The sequence below is a fragment of the Polyodon spathula genome, chromosome 6 (assembly GCF_017654505.1).
Source record: "Polyodon spathula isolate WHYD16114869_AA chromosome 6, ASM1765450v1, whole genome shotgun sequence".
NCBI classification, from domain to species: domain Eukaryota; kingdom Metazoa; phylum Chordata; class Actinopteri; order Acipenseriformes; family Polyodontidae; genus Polyodon; species Polyodon spathula.
This window is the reverse complement of record NC_054539.1, coordinates 57,209,350-57,223,646: the sequence shown is the minus strand read 5'-3', so window position 1 is coordinate 57,223,646 and position 14,297 is coordinate 57,209,350. Positions and strand designations below refer to the sequence as shown.

Sequence of the window (14,297 nt, the reverse complement as noted above, 5' to 3'; positions counted from 1 at the left end):
AAAAAGTATTTTTTCCATTTTTATACAGTCAGCTCAACCTTATGCCGTGGGATTCCATGTCAGTAGTATCCACTTGGATGAAACCAGACAAAGAAACAATCTGCTATAATTTGAACCTCTTCAATTTCACAGATAGCAAGCTTGCGGTGCGCTGGTGTGCTTGAATAGCATGAGATTGCATTTTTGACAGTGTGGTGCCGTGTACAGTAGATGGGTTCTTAATAGCAAGCATGGGCATGTGCTGTGTTTTGTTCCTCTTTTAATAAACAGTGCTTCATTAAAACATTTTCTTACCACACTTTAACATAAGAACATTCTCAAAAGTCCATTATTGCATTTCTGTTGATCTTTTTGTTTTCCAGAATTTTGTTTCCACATATTTATTGTGCCTTTAAAATTTGAAATACTTGTTTTTTTCATTCACTGTCAATAGGACCACCCTGTGTCTGACACTAAGTGTGAGGATCAAGTGGGGTCCTATTACCTGTTACACAGGAAGTGAACTTACATTGTTGTAGCAGGAAAAAACTTTATTTCTAAAAAATAACGTTTGTAAAAGTAAACATATCTACAGGAAAAAAACTTATGAGAATGTCATTAATCTAATAAAAAGGGTAAGATAATGTTTTAAAGCATTTTAGTAGAATAAGAGTTCAATTCAATTAACTGGAAGAATGTAGACATTTCTTTTCTTATGATTCAACATGCACATATCTCCAGTAATTCTTCACCATGAAAATGTAATTGCAGTGTTGATTGTGTGAAATTATACTTTCCAGTAGTTTTGGTTTTTCCAGATAAGAGTTGAATGAATTGGGTTAGTGGCAGAAGGTTGAGCTGGTTTACTTTGATACTAGTCTGTTTTGATTTTCACAGTTTTCTATGCTTGTTGGTGTACAATGATTGTTGACCATTGTTTTGTTTTATTTTTTCTAGGCTCCTAGCAGTCTTCTTGAGACCTTAGAACAACACTTGAATACCCTGGAAGGGAAGAAGCAGGGAAACAAGTAGGCTGCCATTTCTTCATTCTTACATTCAATCCATTACTCATGTACGGTATGTGTTATTGTTATCCAGCCTTACATTTAAAGTAGATTTGTGATAGTCGAAACTGTTTTCAGGGCAGTCTCCTTTCTTTGGTTATATTAATACTATTGTTTGAGATGGAAGTGTGTCTATTGTTTTAATTATTTTGAATATAAAATGGATGTATAACATGGTTTCTTTAATGTACGTTATATGTATAACGGTGATATACACAAGCCCTTTATTTTCATTCTGTAGTATAGTTAACAAAATACATAAAAATAGTAAAATTGATAAGAAATATATATTAATGTATGATTCTTTCAAAACTTCAAACTTAAATTCACAATGCACAAAAACATAGTTGCCATGAAACAAACAAGTATTGAACTGAAATCATTAATATTATGAATTCAGTACGAGTTGAATAGGGGAAAAACATGTATTTGTTCATGGGTAATTACTTGTAATATAAAACTATGAGTGGAATAGGGGAAAAGCATATATTTGTTCATGTGTAATTACATTGTAATAACATAAATTAGGTGACTAGGGGAAAACATGTATTTGTTCATGTGTAATTACATTGTAATATAAAACTAACAAGTTGACTAGAGGAAAGGCATATATTTGTTCATGTGTAATTACATTGTAATATAAAACTAAGGAGTTGAATAGAGGAAAAGCATGTATTTGTTCATGTGTAATTACATTATAATAACACTAACAAGTTGACTAGGGGGAAAGCATGTATTTGTTCATGTGTAATATAAAATCATAACAAAACAGTATGGCTAGCAGCCATGCCAGACAGTACTGCTGACTTAATTCCAGTTACATTTACATATAAATCCTGATTTTTAAGTGACATAAATTGTTCCAGTTGACATTGAGCTGAAAAATACAGCACAAGTGGATTCAAGTACTGTCTTCCATAAAACATTAACTGAAAACAAATAGTGTTGTGTGCTGTTTTTCATGGTCTCATTTACTGGGTCTTTAATATAGGCAGAGTGTATACTGGAGCACTGCACTGAGAGACATTAATAATAGATGCTGAGGCTTACTAAAGCATTCTGAGCAAGTGCACAGTGAAGAGCATGTCTTCCAAACAGATGTTGTTTTTGTTTGGATGACAGGATTATCCCAGCATCTGTCAACAAGTTCATACACACTCTGTACAAGACCTGGCAAATAGGCAGTCGAAAAAGAGATGAAGTGCAAATTCAAAAGAAAATAATTTTCTTTTCTAATTAGGCCATTTCCATTATGAGACCCCTATGAGAAAGAGGATTGTTGTGTTTTTTTCAGATGTGTCTAGAATATTGTTAGAATCCAGAATATAGTAATACAAATTGAATCCTATAACATCATTTCTCAGTGTCTTCATTGTGAATCCAGAATAATGAGGGTTGAACAGTTTCAAAATAAAATTCCTTACTTAAACCTAGCTCTAGACAATAATAATAATAATAATAATAATAATAATAATAATAATAATAATAATAATAATAATAATAATAATAATAATGCTGTGTGTGTGTGTCTGTCTGTTCCTTTATGCATTTGGACCCCGCAGGAGCCAGTGCAACCAAACTTTGCACGGCCTCCTCTTTCATCCAGAGGAAGGTTGGGGGCTTTGTTTGGATCCAAAATTTTGACACCCGGGGTACTTTATTTAGTAACCCCATTGCTGGATCACTAAAGTTAAATGTACATACTGTTGACGAAAGTCATGGCAATCACTGTTTTCTTGATACTGCTCGTTCAGAATCTGCATTTACAGCTGAGGTTGGGGAAGTATGTTGCTAACATAGCAGTTTGTTGTCTTGAATAGAAACACTAAGTTAACTTGTTTCTTTTTTTCTGCTTCAATGGAATCAAAGTGAAGAGTAAGTATAAAGCAAGCAGCCAAGCACAGTGTTGTAAGGTACTGTACTGTGTTACGATTTATAACACAGTGTCCCATTAAAGACCATCTCAATATGACTTTTTTTTTTTTAATTCACAAATTGTATTTATTTATGTATTTAATTGTTTGATACTGATACCAGCAAATACTAACAAAATGTATTTGTTTTTAGGTCATCTCCTGTGAAGGTATGTGCAAGATTGCTTTCTTTTTAACTTGTTCTCACTTCATTTTAAGAAGGATTTGTATAATGAAACACTTAATAAAGTAAATGCTAGCTGGTCGCTGGCTAGGTTGTCTTCTGTAATTATTGGAACACAATTGTAGACATTCTATCAGAGGCTATACATAATGCATTGTTTTTGTTAAGTAAAATAATATTTAATATAATATTGAAATTTAAACTGAAGAGTTTTTTTTTTTTTTTAACAAGGCTGAACTGACCTGTAAGAGGAACTTTCTTTACCTCAGTTTCCACTGCTAGAGCTGGTGTGTTTTATATACATATTCAGCTGAGGTTAGTAAAAGGTGTCTTTTTTTCTGATGTTTTCAAACATTCTACAATGCAGGGATCTCCAACCAATACATCCCCAACCTCCACTCCGGCAAAATCCAGCGATGGCGCTCCAAAGGTGGACCTGTTTTCATCTCCTTCAGCAGCAGCTTCAGAGTGAGTACACGTCATTCAACGTATGCATAGTTTGTATTCAGAATTAGGGGAACTTCAGTTTTGTATGAAGAGCAACAGCACCTCTTATAAAAGTGTCCTACAGTAAAAGCATAACAAAGTGTAATAAAGCATGGTAAAGCATAAATGAGCATAGTAATCCAGAGGTATGGTAAAGCATATTTACAACTATGGTAAACTATGGAAAACTGCAAAATTACTGTGCAGCATTTTCTGAAATGCTGAAGAAATAGAATTTTGGTGTCGACCCCTGCTCTAATAAACATGAAACAATAAAGACTGGGCCTTGGACTCGCTTCATCACAAACTACAGAAGAGACTTCTAAGTTCTTTAAAGCTGGTGTTTGTACTGTATTCACAATTGATCAAATAAACAGTTTCAACTCCTCAAACCAATTATATTGTTTACCTTGATTGACGTAAAAAACTTGTTTTTCCCTGCATAACAATATCAAATACCATATATACGAAAGGGGCTACAGTAGTTAGCAGAGGAGATCAGTCCTTTAAAGATGTGTGATAAAGATGGTTGTAAACCCAAACTTGGCAGGTGTTTTTCACTGACAATAAAAATGGGGACCCAAGCTAGGTCCCTATTATGCCTTTTTCTTTTACTTGGTCATTTTCATATCACATGCCTGTCAGAGTTCCCAAATCACTAGTACTGTAGAGATGCCATAGTATTAATTTTGTAAATGAATTTAGGTGTCCATTTTAACAAAACAGTTTTCTTTGTTTCTTCTTAAGTGCATCTAACAACCTTCTGGATCTGCAGCCTGACTTCTCTTCAGCTCAGCCATCTGGTGCAGCGGCAGCTCCTGCAGCTTCGAGCGCGTGGGGAGGTAATAACTGCTCCAGATATCTCATAATGAACAACTCTGCTAGCAGCACTGTAGCCTTTATGAGCTGTTAACTGGCCAGCGATTGCTGAAAAATATACCATTTGTTCTTGTAACTGAGACTTGCCCTATTTGTTGGATACCAGATTGCCACAGAAAAGTGTCTCTTTCTGAGGGATGACCTCTTCTGTCAAACTAAATTGCTATCAGGTGTTTGTGATTGCAAAATCATTATGTAACATACAGGACTGTTCGAGATGTCCATGAGCAATTGTATTGTGTAGTTGTATATCTATTAGCACTCTGTTTTGTAAAATATTTGGTGGTTATTTAATACAAGGTTGTTCTGAGTGCAATAAGCCAGGCTTCTCCAAACATTTTCTTTTCCTTGGAAGTTCAACTACAAAAACAGTGGGTCCATCTTAATTGAACCACCAGACAGTTTCCCATTTGAGTGGGATTCTGAAGTCCATCAAAACAAAAGATTCCCTGACATTCCAGTACATTTTATTTTCCCATAAATGTGTTAAAAACTTTTTTTTTTTTTTTTTTAATTCTCTTGCATTCCCTGCAGTGTACAACTATCAGCAACCTGCTGTACAGAAGTATGTTGGGGACAGGATTGGCAATTCTGAGTAACAGGCATCTTAAGAGAATTAACTGCTCTAGAGGTGAAGCAATGGCATTTTTGGGTGCCTCCTGGTGACCCCTAAGCCAAGTGTTTGGAACCAGTCTTTAAGGTTGCAACCTCCAGTTGAGAGATGCATAGACGCTAGAGCAGTTGTGGGATTTGCACTGCAGCGGTGCTTTGATGATTAGAGATTGCTCTCAGTGAATAGGGCTGGGAAGCTGGACTTTACTGAAAGCTAGGCCACATGAGACGATATGAGAGGGTCGTAGCTTCACATTTTGTTTTGTTGACAGAAAGGGCTGATACGTGTTAGCTTCTGTGTCAGAGGTCACTTGCCTCCAGTCTCATCCAACGAAGCCCCGGGTACAGAACCACTGTAGTGCAGTACTGACAGAGTTGTGTTACAAATGTATAACCAGTTCCTTGCAAATACTTTACAACAAGCAAACTAAATGTGTCTCGTTTTTTCACATTGAGATTATGCTGTTAGGTCACCGACTGACCCTTCATGCAGCTTCTGGATTATAAGGCTTTATCAGCTTGCATGTCTGATGTAGACATGTGTCTCCTGTGCCCCCGTCCCCCCCCCGTCCCCCCGTCGTATCAGGTTTTATATTCAGGAAACATAGTTAAATGTTGGACTACTAATGGAGAATGAATCATACTAACAAAAAAAGTAAGTTAGAACTACAAAATAAGTTATAATTACATCTAAACCTGCAGTGGATACAAGGGGTTACATAATGGAGTTGTATCCTGTTTATTTTGTCACAAACTCCCCCATCCGTGCACATTAAAAATGCACAATTACATCTGTTTTGAACCAGGGTCATTGAATTGTGCTAATGGAATATGTAGATTTTTGGGGGATTTTTTTGGCTAAACTTCTTCAACTATCTTTCACTTAACATTGCTGCCTTGTTCTGGACACTCCTGTAGATCTTCTTGGAGAGGGTGAGTATTAAGCTACTGTAAGATATATAGATATTAGTTGCTGTCTCAATGTTAAACATATGACACAAGCAATTTTGTATATTTTTTAAAATTTTTTTATAATGATAGATTTTTGGGTATATTTATCTTTTCATGACTTGGTTGGAGTCTGGTTTCAGTAGTGCCCCTTTCTCTTTCTCTTTTCTTTTTTGTTCCTATTCCCACCTTTTTCTGGGTGATTGGTTGCCCACAGACTCCCTGGTGGCGGCTCCAGTCCCTGCCCTTGCTAGTGCCTCTGAGTCACTCCTTTCTGACCCCTACACAGTAGAGGCTTCCCCTACTCCTACTCCTGCTCCTGCTCCTACTCCTACTTCTGCAGCTTCTGAGATTGCTCCTCTACCCACTCCTGCCACTGCCACCACTCCCATTGCTGCTGCTGCTTCTGCAGCACTTCCTGTTCCTGCTACTACCACTAGCGCCTCTGGGGACATGGATCTCTTTGGAGGTCAGTTGCGTAACAAACGGTGATGGTTCTCTTCCCGGTTTTCACAGTATGAAAGGACTTGGGTGATTCTCAGGAGGCAGAGGGGTTAAAGCATGTTTCTGCTCCCCCACCCCTACAAATGTGTCTCCGCCTCTTGGAATTCTATGTGATGCCACACTGTTTTCTTTTAAAAAATAAACACTGTAGTTAATGCATACCGCAGAAAATTTGCAGACCAGACTTTCAAGTTTTGGGTTGCAGTCAACTACACAAACGTTTGCAAATGGTTGCCAAAATGTGTTTGCCACACACCAACTGTCCAGTCTGTGTTAGCCTTGGTTTTGGGAACAGTTACAACAGTTTGCCTAGTTCAGTGCAGTCTTAGTATAGGCTGTACGTGTTTGTATTTATAGTTTTGTACTAGGGAGACCTATTATCAAAGCTGTAACTATGAGTTATTTTATAGAATTTTTTTTTTCAAAGTTAGTTTTTTTTTAAATAAATAAAACACAGTTTGATATTCATAATTCATAGAATTCTAGAACAGTCTAGAACAGTTACATGAATATCAAACTTTATTTTATTCATAAAAACAGACTTTCGAAATAATGTTTGTGCTTTGTGAAATTCATTTTGGTGTTTTCTGTTCCCTGAAACCGGTGCTGATTTTGTGCTGGAGCAATAGGGTTTCACAGTCAAGCATGTGCAGTAGGAAGTGACAGGGTTAAACCATTCTCACTGTCGCAGTACTTTGAAATAGGTTTCAGTTACTTCCATTATTTTTGCCTTCAGCCACAATCAATACATTTTACAAATTGTTGTAATCTGTAAGTTCAGTTTACAAGACATTAAACTGGGTTTCTGTAAGATCATTGCATGACACAGCACAAGCTTCTCGCTAAGTAAACCACTTTTAATTTGTAATGCGGTCCAATGCAAAAGGCCCGGGCCCCATGATAACAGCCAATGGCCAGGCCTGTTTATTTGTCATATTGTTTTTGTTTTTTTGTTTTTTTTATAGGAAAGATGTTTTTGTTTTTTTAGTAATTAAAATGAACTGCTGTTGCTCTTAGCCTGCGGATGTTTAACATTTCAGCTAACAAATACAGTAGATTTGTAGTGTAGGATTTCCCCTTCCCTCCATTTGTAATGTAGAAAGCTATAGAGGACCAATTTGTTTTTAGAATACCTTTTTTTCTGCTAAGCAGTGCATAATGATTTTTCTGTTTAACAAAGTGACAGTTTAAGCCCACATAGTGACACCACAATAAATTTGTTTAAGCATTTAAGCTACCGCATATTATCATTTCAACTGAACGTTGACCCAGAGAAACCTTGCAGTTAATGCTTTTAACAGTAGTACATAGATACCCACATTTCAGTAATTGCTAATAATGTCAACGTGCATTTTGCATTGAAAAGATATGTCTGGCCTTGGTTTTTAATCTAAGATGAGCCACTGGCTTCCGCTGTTGCATCACAAAAACAATCTAAAATCACAGCATTAGTATCGTTTGTCAAATACTTGCATACTGGATTATTACCTTAGTTGAGGAACAGATTTGATTTAAAACAATGAAGCCATATATTTGGCATTGATTCAATAATAATGAAAGTACCTGACAATTTGTGGACAATTTTCCAACATTTTTCTACCTGTAATTGTGTGAGTTTATAGACACTGTTTATGGAGAGAGGCAGGTGGGACTGGGGTCTGAAAAGAGTATGGTTTGTACATTCTTGAAAATGTTAAATGTTGAACCACGCCTACTTCTGTCCACATTATGTTAACTTCTTTCTTTCTTGCTTGCCTATTTCTCATCTCTTTTCTTTTCTTGGTTTTGTGTTCCATTTGGCACCGCACCTTAGATGCGTTTGCAGCTTCTCCAGTTGAGGGCCCCGTGGCTTCCGATGGGGCCACCGCGCCTGCAGCTCCCACCCCCGCAGTAGCGGCTCTTGATGCATGTGCTGGAACTGGTAGGTCCCATCTTGTTAGCTAGTTCTAGCGTGAGACACGTGTTTATTTTTTTTATATCTTCTCTTGTAGTCAAGGAGAACATACTCATCTTAGGTTGTTGATGGTGTAGTTGTATAGCTGTAGTAGTAGTAGTAGTAGTAGTAGTTGTACTAAAAATCCCTTAATCTGAACAATAGCAAACCATGAAACATACCACATCACACAAGCGACAAGTGACATTCTACTGTCCTCCTCCAACTTTCTACCAACTTTCTCAACCTGTTTTCTGTCCAATTTTGCCTTTTTTCAAATACTGCCTGTTTTTGATACAGTTTCTGCTTTTTCCCCATCTTACTTTTTAGTATTCACCCTGTGAATATTATAGCTTCATGAGGGTAACTCTTACCACTTTTTCCACATGAATATTAACATCTTCACGACTAACTTTTTTTTTTTTTTTTTTTTTTTTTAAAGTATGTAGTTATCCTACTGATAGATATGTGATAATGCATACAAATGTTTTATTTTCTGCACAAGTAAGTAGAAAATATGTTGCTTATTTAAGCTTAAAAAAATATGGTGGTGTTAACTGGGAAAGAGGCTACCACTTTTTTTTAAGCTAACGCTAAAGGAGCTATGGTTGATACCAAAGCATAGAATTGCACTAGATTGTAAGTAGAAAGCCATTAACTTTGTTCAGCACAGTAAAAAGCCAGCAGCATATACCCATGCAGACAAACAAACCAAAAAGCTACAGTTTTCTGAGAGCAGTTGCAGGACAAGCGTTAATAAAGACCAAACTTTGTATTTGTATTTATTATTTTTTTTAGTGGTAGATTATTAGTTGCTAACTGTGGTTGTATATAACCTCCTCCTCTCCCTTCCTCTCTGGTCATATTTCCTAATACCCTTCAAGACCCCTTTGCACCGTCCGACGGCAGTGCAGAAGTTCCTCCAGAGATGGACCTTTTTGCTATGAAGCCTGTTGAGACCAGCGTTCCTGTAGCTACCCCTACAACTAGTGCAGCTCTACCAACTGCTACTGCAGCAGCTCCTACATCCATCACAGCTACCACCACTACTGTCACCACAACTGCTCCTCCTGCTCTAGACATCTTTGGTGGTAAAATCTTCACACTGTTTGGGGTTTTTTGTATCATATTAAGTTGACTTTTTTGGTTGTTTTTTTTTTTTTTTTTTTTTGATACGCAGTGAACATAACTTTTTTTCTAGTTTTTGAAAAGCTTATTCGATAGACCCTTGTCAAAAATGTTGGGCCTATTGAAATTACAACAGTTTTTTTTGTTTTTTGTTTGGCTTGTATATTAGAGAATAACTCAACATTTAAAAAAATAATAATAAAGTGTGTGTTCAATATTCAGCACTGAATTCTTTTCAAATGTTTTTGTATATATATATATATATATACTGAATATAAAAAATATGTGTGTGTGTGTGTGTCCTTGTTCATAGATTTATTTGATTCAATGCCTGAGCCAAATGCGTCCACAGCTCCCAAACAAGACGTTACTCCTAACATAGACCTATTTGCTACAGGTACATGATCAATCGCTTTATTTATTTTCCCTTGAAACATTTCCATCTTTGCTGATTGATTTCTGTTCTACCATTTGTTTCTTAAATGTCTTAGTTTTTTGTCATTGTAGAAGTCAAGTAATGCATACACCCACAGATAAAAGGACTGCCAGTTCTAGGCTTTTAAAAATAAAATCTGTTTGCTTCTACTTGCTTTCCTTTTACTTCGGAAGACGCTTTTTCATCTCCTCCTCGTGAAGCTTCTCCAAAGCCTGAGGGCAATCTGTCGGCTGATCTTTTATCTGGTGAGTCATTCCTGGAGGAAATTACAAGGATACAGGGGAAATCCATTGTCTGCAGTTGTTAAATGAGAGTTATAAAATGTGTGAGGGCATTCTTCTTTTCCAACATGTCAGATAATAATGTCAACTTGGCTGATAAGGATTTGTTCTAGGTTTTTTGTTTGTTTTTCTTTGTTTTGTTAGAAACCCATTTTATTAGGGAGTTCAGATTGGATGGAGCCTGTTTTTAGTTTGAAAAGCTGATTTTGGGAAAGAGAGATTTTAAAGATAACACCATTAAACATATATGTCACTCACTGATTTGACCTTGACATCAGTGTATTAGGTGGCACCAGTGTCAACCATGTAGGGTTGCTCTGCAGCACTTGGATGAATTGTCAGTGCCCCAACTTCTACAACCACCTCTAGTGGATCAGTACCATAGGAGCAGCAGCATGTTAACTGGGACATCTGAATGAGGTGGTTAATTCTGAGTGTAGCAACAAGACCAGCTGAATCAGGACATCTTGCAGCAGGATGGCACCCTCCACCTCTTCAACGACATTTTGGTGAACAATAAGTCAAGAATCACAATCTCAGGGTTTGACCCCTGACCTTTTCTGGTCGTGGGTATTTCAGAAATCTTGATTTCTGTCAGTTCCTGACAATTCTGGCTATATGTTATTGATCCACTATTGGCAATCACATCAAACATCTGTCAAATTGGTATATCACTTACATGGTTGTCACCTGTAAACAAAACCCCAAACTAATAATGATGTCGGGTTCGAGCATTTCGTGTGGTAGAATCATGGCTGCACTTTGGGTTTGTTCAAAATTATTATTTTTTTTTTATATATTTAAACAGTGGCGGTATTTAGATCATCCCCATATTTAGATCAATTGAACACACCCAAGGAAACAGCCTTTAGGATCAGTTTGAATGTGCATTGTCTGCACTAACTGTAACATAACTACGTCTGCTGATTTCTGCTAATCTTCTCTTCCTCTCTGCTTCCTGCCTGCCACAGTGGATGCATTTTCTGCACCGTCAGCAGCACCGGCTGCTGCTTCTCTTGCAAAGCCTGTTTCTGCAGGTGTACTTGATCTGTTTGGGGGTGCGTAAGACATACCATGTCAGCATGTAGTTGGTTGCCATTTAAGTATGGTTGCTGTGAACCAATTTGTGAGAGCCATGTTAAATGTGAAATAGGCCCAGTTCATATTTTATCCATACCAAGTAGATGATGGTAACAAATGTGCAAACCTGCAGGAAATAAATAATAGGATGAGGTGGTGGAAAGTATGAGGATTTATGAACACATCATTAAAACATTCAACCCCAGAATGTTTGAAATTAGTGTTTTGAGTGGTTTTAATTTTTACTCAGTGAAAATACATTTGTGACAGAAGTAGCAAAAATCTTGCAAATACTTTGTGAGCAACAAGTGATATAGTTACACTGTCCATTTCAAAGCAGTCATCTAAACATTAGATTTTTAATGGCTAAAAATGAATTGCACATTTCAAAGGATAGTATTCAAAAGTTTGCACAAGAAAGACAAGTCAAGCAAGAGACGGTGAACATGGTACGTTTAGTAAGTTTAATGAACCGACCCAAAGTTCTGCAAATCTCTTGGTTCAAGTTATGTTTTACATGCCATCTATTTGTACAGATAAATAAATAATAAGAACGCCAGTATCATGCTGTCTTTCTCTTTGAATTTCTGTGTTATGTCATTCTGAATTTGACAGAATATCCCTGTTCATTACTGCTACAGTAAGGAAAGATTGAGGAATTTCACGGTTTGGTGTTAGCACTGTAGACCAATGAAAAACACTACTTGTGCATGTGTTTAATGTGTTGTTACCCGAATGGTTTTAAAAATAGTTTGTTTGTGATGCTGTAAACCCCATATATAAGGCGCTGTTTTAAAACGTTCATATAACATTTGATTAATGCATTAAGTGTATGGAATATGCAAGGTACTTTCAATTGTTTCATAGGTGACATTTTACAGACTGTAAAATGTCACCTATGAAGTCAAATATGATATTTCAAAGATGCTTACAACTTGATTATTTTGTTTCTTGTTATTAATTTGTGAGTTATTTTTATTTTATTTTTATTTATTTTCACCCAGTTTGTGTTGTGGCAATGAATATGCATATTTCAATGTTTTATTACTTTAGATATGCCAGTTTTCAGGCTCAACAAAGGTTTTTTTTTTTTTTTTTTTTTTTTTTTTTTTTAATTTCAATAACATTTTATCAGTGAAAAGTGGATTCCTGATTTGAATCCTTGTTTGCCCTCATGCTTCATTGTGGATCGTCTGGCAGATGCTTTTGGTGGCTCCTCTGCTGAGCCCCAGCCTGTCACTGGAACCAATTCAATCGCATCTGCTGACCTGCTGTCTGGTAAACTTTGTGTGTTTTGTAATACTGTGTGAACAGGACGTCTTTTGTCGGCACTGCAATGTAAAACGAATGAGGCTGAGTGTAAACGCATTGTACTTTTACTGTAACCTTCTAAGTTTTATTCTAAATAAATATTTCATATTTTAGCTTCTAATTGATTGATATCTTTAGGCCTAGCAAACAACAAATTGAATCACGCTATTTTTCCTTTTCTCTTAAATACATATGATTTAGAGAAGAAGATTATTTTAATACAATTTTAAAGCTAATTACAGATCTAATATAGAAAGCTAGAGACTTGTTATTTTACTCAGCAAAATACTTGGGTCTGATAGTTTCAATGGATTCAGCTTTACTGCAAATATATTTAATGCAAGAGTAATCAGAAAATATTGATTAGACAATTTTGACGAAAGCTCAAATTAAGAAGAATGAACTACTGTTTTTTAAGAGAAATATTTTGAGATACTTGATAATCTAATGCAATCATACTAACTTGTCCTTTCTGATGTTTTCTATGGAAGCTCATTAATGCCACAGATAAAAAATAAAATAATATTGCATTATTACAAGATAGTATTGTGTTAGTTTGCAATAATGATTGCATTTTTACAAGATAATATTGCATTGAACGTGGTTTAGAGATCTTGAATTATGTCCTGTAACTATATTAATAAACACTTTAAAAGTAAACCCCAATAGGATTTACAACTTTTGTATAACAGAATACACTGGAATCATTTTTATAATCCATCCATTGGCTTTACAGCAGAAGTAAAACTCAGTAGATGCCACTCGGTTATTTGTGCTTATAAGTGCTTATCTTGTTGTCAGATTTCATGTGGCACTGCATGCTTTTGTTTGTCTCAAAAGACTTAGGAGCTGCTTTTATGGCACCCAGCCCAGCTGCTGCATTGCCTGCTGCAGCCCAGAATAATCTCATGCAGCCTACCTTTGATGCAGCATTTGGAACCACACCCACAGCAACAAGCACCAGTGGCAACAGCTCCTTTGATTCCTCAGGTAAGAACCAAAGACCTTCCTGAGGGGTGCAGGCTGCTGCTTGATGTGTGTCAGCGTTTGCCAGTCATCAAGGCTTAATAAGCCAAGTCTTTTTTAAAAAATAATTTTCCCATCTCCCATTATTACACAACATTAATGTCATGTCCCTTGACATATAAATTCTGAAAAAAAAAGTTTTTATTTTTTTTTTTAAAGCTGTGGTTGTTGCCCCTTTAAAAAATAGAAATGTCATGCGATTGTTGCATGTGTTTCTGTTACTGACTGAGCTTGACTGTAATGTAATCTTATTGAAATATTGTAAGAACCCCACTATTCTACGCTCTTAGAGAGCACCCCGCAGAACGAGTTATAAAGTGGCGTGGTTGTGGCTCCCATTTGCCTCATAATGCCATTGGCTCCTGACTCGAACGTTATAAAGTAGGAGCACTGTACTAATACTTATGATTATGTATAGTTGGGTCTGGTCTGGCAAATTGTTTGGTCAGTACATTCTGAGACTCAATTAAGACTAAACTTTTGCTTAGAAATAATTCCTGTTTGTTCATGTCTGTTTTTTTTTTTTTTTTTTT

General features: G+C 36.3%; 1 protein-coding gene across 15 annotated transcripts in view; it reads left to right on the top strand.

Annotated features, from left to right (window-relative positions):
- The window catches only part of LOC121317380 (clathrin coat assembly protein AP180-like), a 72,370-nt gene that overhangs the window by 42,894 nt on the left and 15,179 nt on the right, over positions 1-14,297 (top strand). For 4 of the 15 annotated variants that reach the window (XM_041253242.1, XM_041253244.1, XM_041253240.1 and 1 more), the window contains exons 9-22: positions 937-1,007; positions 2,913-2,918; positions 3,111-3,126; positions 3,508-3,608; positions 4,374-4,468; positions 6,036-6,050; positions 6,283-6,534; positions 8,383-8,490; positions 9,387-9,593; positions 9,944-10,027; positions 10,240-10,311; positions 11,319-11,405; positions 12,628-12,705; positions 13,579-13,728. In XM_041253242.1, coding sequence (XP_041109176.1) covers positions 937-1,007; positions 2,913-2,918; positions 3,111-3,126; positions 3,508-3,608; positions 4,374-4,468; positions 6,036-6,050; positions 6,283-6,534; positions 8,383-8,490; positions 9,387-9,593; positions 9,944-10,027; positions 10,240-10,311; positions 11,319-11,405; positions 12,628-12,705; positions 13,579-13,728 — 1,342 coding nt within the window. The remainder of the gene's footprint in view (positions 1-936; positions 1,008-2,912; positions 2,919-3,110; positions 3,127-3,507; positions 3,609-4,373; positions 4,469-6,035; positions 6,051-6,282; positions 6,535-8,382; positions 8,491-9,386; positions 9,594-9,943; positions 10,028-10,239; positions 10,312-11,318; positions 11,406-12,627; positions 12,706-13,578; positions 13,729-14,297) is intronic. The other 11 variants (XM_041253247.1, XM_041253245.1, XM_041253250.1 and 8 more) reach the window with 9 other exon arrangements.